This window comes from Caretta caretta, chromosome 3 (genome assembly GCF_965140235.1).
Source record: "Caretta caretta isolate rCarCar2 chromosome 3, rCarCar1.hap1, whole genome shotgun sequence".
NCBI lineage: Eukaryota > Metazoa > Chordata > Testudines > Cheloniidae > Caretta > Caretta caretta.
This window is the reverse complement of record NC_134208.1, coordinates 6,802,297-6,808,296: the sequence shown is the minus strand read 5'-3', so window position 1 is coordinate 6,808,296 and position 6,000 is coordinate 6,802,297. Positions and strand designations below refer to the sequence as shown.

Here is a 6,000-nt window from a genome sequence, read left to right as displayed (position 1 = left end):
TTGTGCCTGATATGGTGTGTACTGCTCAGTCTCTCCAACAGCACAACTTCCTCCCACAGCTCCTGACATGCACCCCCACCTGACTGACTGGGAGGCTTTTAACTAGTTTCAGCCAGCCCCTGATTGGCTTCAGGTGTCCCAATCAACCTAGCATTCTCCCTGCCTTCTGGAAAGTTCTTACTTGGCCCCAGGTGTCTTAATTGACCTGGAGCAGCTTCCATTTCACTTAAGCTGGTACCAGGGATTTGTTTAGCCTGGAGCTAATATATCTATCCCACTACTTTTCTATAGCCATCTGGCCTTGCCCCGTCACAGGGCACTACTGAAATGCAGCTACCTCTGGGGTGCAGTGTTGTAGCCAGGCACAGAGCACACCTGAGAGAAGAGGGTTTAAGGTTTAAACACTGAGCAAATGTTGCTCTTGCAGAAAGCACCATAGACTCTTTAATGGCCATGCAGAACCTTGGTTTCAAAGGTCTCATTCAAAAGGACCTTCCTGCAGTTCACGGCATAGAGCTTGCTTTATCTGCCTCAAATGGATGAAGGGCTGCGTTGGGCTGATTTGAGCCTGTGCTTCTGTGGAATGCAGGGACTCCAAAGCGAAGGCTTAGCCCATTAGGACATCTCTTCTGGTTTCTCAGAGCTTGTGCACTCGGGCTCTGACCTTTGTATGTGGCACTCAAGTCTGAGGAGAGGGATGTCCCAAAGTGGAGGTGGTTCTTATGCAGCTTGAGGGATGGGTGAACCCCGAGTTCATTTGGGACCTGATGATGCCCCATTGTGACATACAATCCAGTGAGGGCTCCTGTTTGTGTCCATGTGCAATGTCACAAGAGAGTGCGTAGTGGCATCCCACGTGGAAACAGGCACCCCAATCTTGTGATTGCATTCCTACTAAAGACACCCTAAACAGGCCCATAGCCTGTCACTGAGGTATCACAGGAACTTGCTATAGGTCCACTTAATTGAGGGACTGAATAGGGTCTGTCGGTGAAAGCAGGGGGCTCTGGGAATCGGGACTCTTGGGTTCTGTTCTCAGTTCTGACATTGACTGGCTGTGAGTCAGATGTATACCTATGTGCCTCAGTTTTCCCAGCTCTAAACTGGGGTGTTAATACAGATCTATCTCCCAGGGGTGTTGTGAGATGTGTGAAGCGCATTCTAATCATTGCATGTCTAGATTATCTTCAATGTATAATTGTATTTATTTAATCTGTATAATGTGCTGTCACGTTTTCTAGACACATGTGCATCTTCAACTCATACCAGTGAATGCACTGATTCAAGAGAACTTCATCTAGTCTACCAAGAAACTCAACTGCCCAGCCCCTGAGGCCTCCTTGTAGCCAAAAGCCCGAGGCACTAGCCCTGAAAACTCAAACAAGTTTGAGGTCTGTTGTCTGTGGGACTAGGAGAAAAGAGATCCAGAGTTGAAGGCCCTTTGCTGCATCTGTTCCCTGCTGTAGAAATCTGGGGACTGTCACCTCAACTATAGGGGTTATTACAGTGTAATATATAGGAGAGATGTGTGTGCTGCCGTCTCCTGGGTGGAATCCTAACAGCTAATCATGTCAGACAGATTGGATTCTCCTCTAGCTCAAAAGATAGTGGACATTTTTGGAACAAGAGGGTTTAGATTCTGACCCTGGGACTTTTTTTTTTTTCCCCTCCTCTGCAGCATGCGGCACAGGTCACTTGCAGGTTTAAACTAGTGTAAATGGGGGATTCTCTATAACCTGAAGTCTTTAAATCATGATTTGAGGACTTCAGTAACTCAGCCGGAGGTTAGAGGTCTATCACAGGACTGGGTGGGTGAGATTCTGTGGCCTGCAGTGTGCAGTAGGTCAGACCAGATGATCATGATGGTCCCTTCTGGCCTTGAGTCTAGCCCCACTGTTGCCATATAGTTCCAAAAATCATAGAATCATAGAAGATGAGGGTTGGAAGAGACCTCAGGAGGTCATCTAGTCCAACCCCCTGCTCAAAGCAGGACCAACCCCAACTAAATCATCCCAGCCAGGGCTTTGTCAAGCTGGGCCTTAAAAACCTCTAAAGATGGAGATTCCACCACCTCCCTAGGTAACCCATTGCTGTGCTTCACCCCCTCCTAGTGAAATAGTTTTTCCTAATACTGTATCCAACCCTGATTATTATAGCACTGATGACCCCAGTGCTGTAAGAATCACAAATAACTTCTCCACCTGTTGAAAGTTCTGTTACTTTCCTCACACCGTTACTTCCCAGGCACCACCTGACTGTTCTGCTAAGCCCAGTTGCGGTTGATATCTGTCCACCCCCACTTCCCCTCCAAGAAACTTCAGGCTTCCCGTTCCTGTTTCTCAAGCGCTGGTGTGTGTGTCTCTCTCTGGGCCATTCCTCTTCCCTGTTACTGCTAGTCAAAGTAGGGGAATCAGTCCTATTCCTGTGGAAGTCTGCTGGTAAAACTCTTGCAGACTTCAGTGGGAGGCTCTCTGCTGGGAAGCCACCTCTCTTCCGCAGGGAGGAAGGAGCAATAGACAGATGGAGGGGTGGATTTCTTGATGTCTGAAGTCCCTGCTGCTGTTTCTGTGGCAGCTACTGGTGTCCATGGAAACAGCTGTGAGAGAGTGTCAGGTGGAGGGCGGGAGGAAGGAAGGAGCAGCCAGACCAGGGAGGAACCTGTCTGACAAAGGAGGGAGCTGGGCCCTTTCCCCCGTCTCCTAACCGACTCAGTTCCCTCTGCATGCCAGTCACCTGCTGGTCAGGACACATGAGGATTTTATCATTCCAGGCTGCTGTCGTGCTGGAGGTCCAAAGTGCCTGCAAGAAAGCTGTCGGCTCTATTGGCCCGCTGCTGGTAAATGGGCCTTCAGGGATCTCTGCTTCAATTCCCCCAAAGTCACTGTTCTCTTTGCTCCCACCGAGGCTCAGGCTGTGCGTCGGGCCGGGCTTATTACTCACCGCTCCTGTTTAAAAAGGAAACTGAGCAGCTGGGGCTGTCTGCGTGACTTGGGAAAGGAAGGAGGCAGCCGACGCACAAAGTAACTTAACTAAACATTTCTAGCTCTTGTTTTGCTGCGGCTGACTCTTCAAAGACGGGCTCTCTCTCCCTGACGGATCGTGGGGCAGCGGGAACAGCGGCGTCGGTGGCTTTCTTGGGACTTGCCAGCCAGCCTACGGGGAAAGAGGACACCCTCAGGGATTCCCTCCCTGCCTAGGCTGGACTGAGCTTTGGGACCGGTCTTGCAGCGTGAACCCGGCTCTCGAGAGCAGCAATGACAGGTAGGGGGGGAGTTGCAGCTGCTTGCCAGCACATGGCAGGGGATGTGGGAAGGCAAGTGACGGGAGAAAGGACTTAACCCCTTTTTTTGCTTGCTTTGCACCTTAAGGGTTGCTCTCTCCCGTTGAGTAATGTTTGTCTGGTCTAGGCATGTGAGAAGCAATAAGATACCCCATAGTTTTGCCTGGTGCAGGCAGTGCCCTTTCCATGCCCTTTCTCCCTCCAGCCCCAGAGTGTGGTGTGTCAGTGAAACATTGCGCTTAAGAACAGCAAATGCTGTGTGTCCTTTATGGAGTTGCAAAAAAAATTCAGAGGTGAAGGGGTTAAAGGAAAAAACCACAGGAGTTTCCATCTGCTGTCTGGAAGAACAGTGTGTTTGCTGGGCAGGAGATTGTTGTTAGCACTGGTACCTTGGTGTTAGATCTTACACCAGTAAGAACAGGAAAATGTTGAACTATCTGGAAAAGCAGCTTGACTGTGAGCTGTGCTAGGCTGTGGAGCTGTGTCCCAGGGGAAATGGTGGAAGCACCATTGCTTGGGGCTTCGGAGACCAGACTGGAGGGAGGACAGGAGAATACACTGAGCTGTAGGGCGCAGCAGAGATCTGATGGGCCTTTCCCATCCCTGGCTCTGAGGGGTTTTAGCCGTGATCTGGAGGGAGTTTGTGCAGGGACGGCCCAGTGGATGAGTGGACGAGTGGGGGTGGGCCAACCTCAGCTCAGCCCAAGTGTTTATTATTATTACCCAGCTGAGACTGGAAGGCTTTGCTGTTCCCCAGACCTTCCGGTGACAGGTGGGCCAGCCTGGAGGCAAGTGTGGTTTTTCAGGGGAAACTCAAAACGAAACTGACAGATGAATGAAACTGACATGGAAACTGAATCACATCCTGCAGGAGCCCTTGTGACAGGACCCTGTGGAGTTTGCACAGTTCTGTCGCTCTCACAGCGCCAGACGCTCCGTGATTGTTCCTGTGGTTGGGAGTAAGGTGGCTTTAAGTCACCTTTGCACACCCTGTATTTTGGGGCTAGGGAGGGCCCTAAGTCAGAGCATCCCAAGAGCTATTGTAACTTTCCCTCTCCTTGCTGCAGCCCCATATAGGCACGGGAAGCAGAGAATAACCATAGTGCAGCATACTGCTGCCACACCAATGACCCCCACACCATACTGGGGGCCTGAGAGCAGGGCCAGTGACCAGGATGTGTGGGGGATTCTTTGAGGGGGGGGCTGTTTCCACCCACTTTAAGGCCTCCTTATACTGCCACAGCATTATAAATGGGCCTTGACATAACTAGAATTAGGGCCTGTTGTATACAGTTCTCAGTGACACGACAGTTCTGTCATGCTAATCAATCCCAGCTTGCTTTTCAGGGAAGGGTGAGCTGCCCCGTCCTCCACTGCTCTCCACAGGTTTGTGGGAACCAGAGCTCGCCTTCCATAGGGAAACCGTTAGAGAATGAGCAGGCTGACCCAGAGGCGGATTGAGTAGACGGGCTTCTTTATTGCGGTACTTGTTCCTCTCGACCCAATTGTCCAGTAAGCACTGGATTAGCTACAGCACGCTCCTGTTATCTAAGTTAGTATGTAAATATCTACAATCGTTGCAACACCCCCAAACCTCTTATTGAGTAACATGAACGCCCATACAATGAATATTAATAGCTATATACTGAATATAATTATCCCCGCCCCTGATTACAGCATTAGCATATTCTACAGATAAACGTATCTTCAAAGTAAAAGTTCTTTACAATAATTGTAGCCACAAATGCCCTGGATGAGCAGTTTGCAGGGAAGGGAGGAAGGGGCCCTGACCCCGAGCTTGTTCATGTAGCTAGGAAAGGAAGGGAGGGGGAAGAAAACAGTGCTTTACACAAAGGTATCCTTTAGATCCCGACATTCCTTATGCAGCTGCAAGGCTTATCAATCCTTAACAAGGGGAAGGGAAGGCAGAGGGGTAGCACTTTATCAGGGGTACCTGCACTTTACCAAATGCAGAAGCAGTGCCTGCTCATGGCTCTGCTCCCTAATACCGTGTCTGCACACCCGCGGTTTCCCAGGTCTCTGCTTCACCCTTACATATCCCAACAGAAACGACATCTATTAAGAGACACAGCATTGTGATGTTGTGACAGCATTGCCATAGGCCGAGGCTGGACCAGCCTCCAGCCGCACTTCAGAACAAGGTGGTCGGTTCCATCCGCTTTAGGGCTTTCTGTTGCTCCCACGGCTGCTGTATCTTAACGCTGCACCTGGAAATCCACATAGCGAGGTTTGTAGTGAACTTCAAAGAGGGCTCTGCTCTTCGCCTTACTGTTTGTAGTACAGTAGCATCTAGAGTCATTATAGAAGCACAGGACTGGAAGGGACCTTGCGTGGTCGTCTAGTCCAGTCCCGTGCACTCATGGCAGGACTAATTATCTCTAGACCATCCCTGACAGGTGTTTGTCTAACCTGCTCTTAAAAATCTTCAATGATGAAGATTCCACAACCTCCCTAGGCAATTTATTCCATTGCTTAACCACCCTGACAGTTAGGAAGTTTTTCCTAATGTCCAACCTAAACTGCCCTTGCTGCAATTTAAACCCATTGGGTTAATGAGAACCATTTTTCTTCCTCCTCCTTGTACCAACCTTTTATGTACTTGAAAACTGTTATGTCCTCTCTGTCTTCTCTTCCACAGACTAAACAAACCCCCTTTTTTCAAACTTCTCTCATAGGTTGTTTTCTAGACCTTTAATCAT

General features: G+C 49.6%; 1 protein-coding gene across 1 annotated transcript in view; it reads left to right on the top strand.

Annotated features, from left to right (window-relative positions):
* Positions 1-2,639: 2,639 nt before the first annotated feature.
* The window catches only part of EFR3B (EFR3 homolog B), a 149,942-nt gene continuing 146,581 nt past the window's right edge, over positions 2,640-6,000 (top strand). The window contains exon 1 of the mRNA XM_075126303.1: positions 2,640-3,261. Within this exon, the coding sequence (XP_074982404.1) occupies positions 3,255-3,261 (7 nt within the window). The 5' untranslated portion in view covers positions 2,640-3,254. The remainder of the gene's footprint in view (positions 3,262-6,000) is intronic.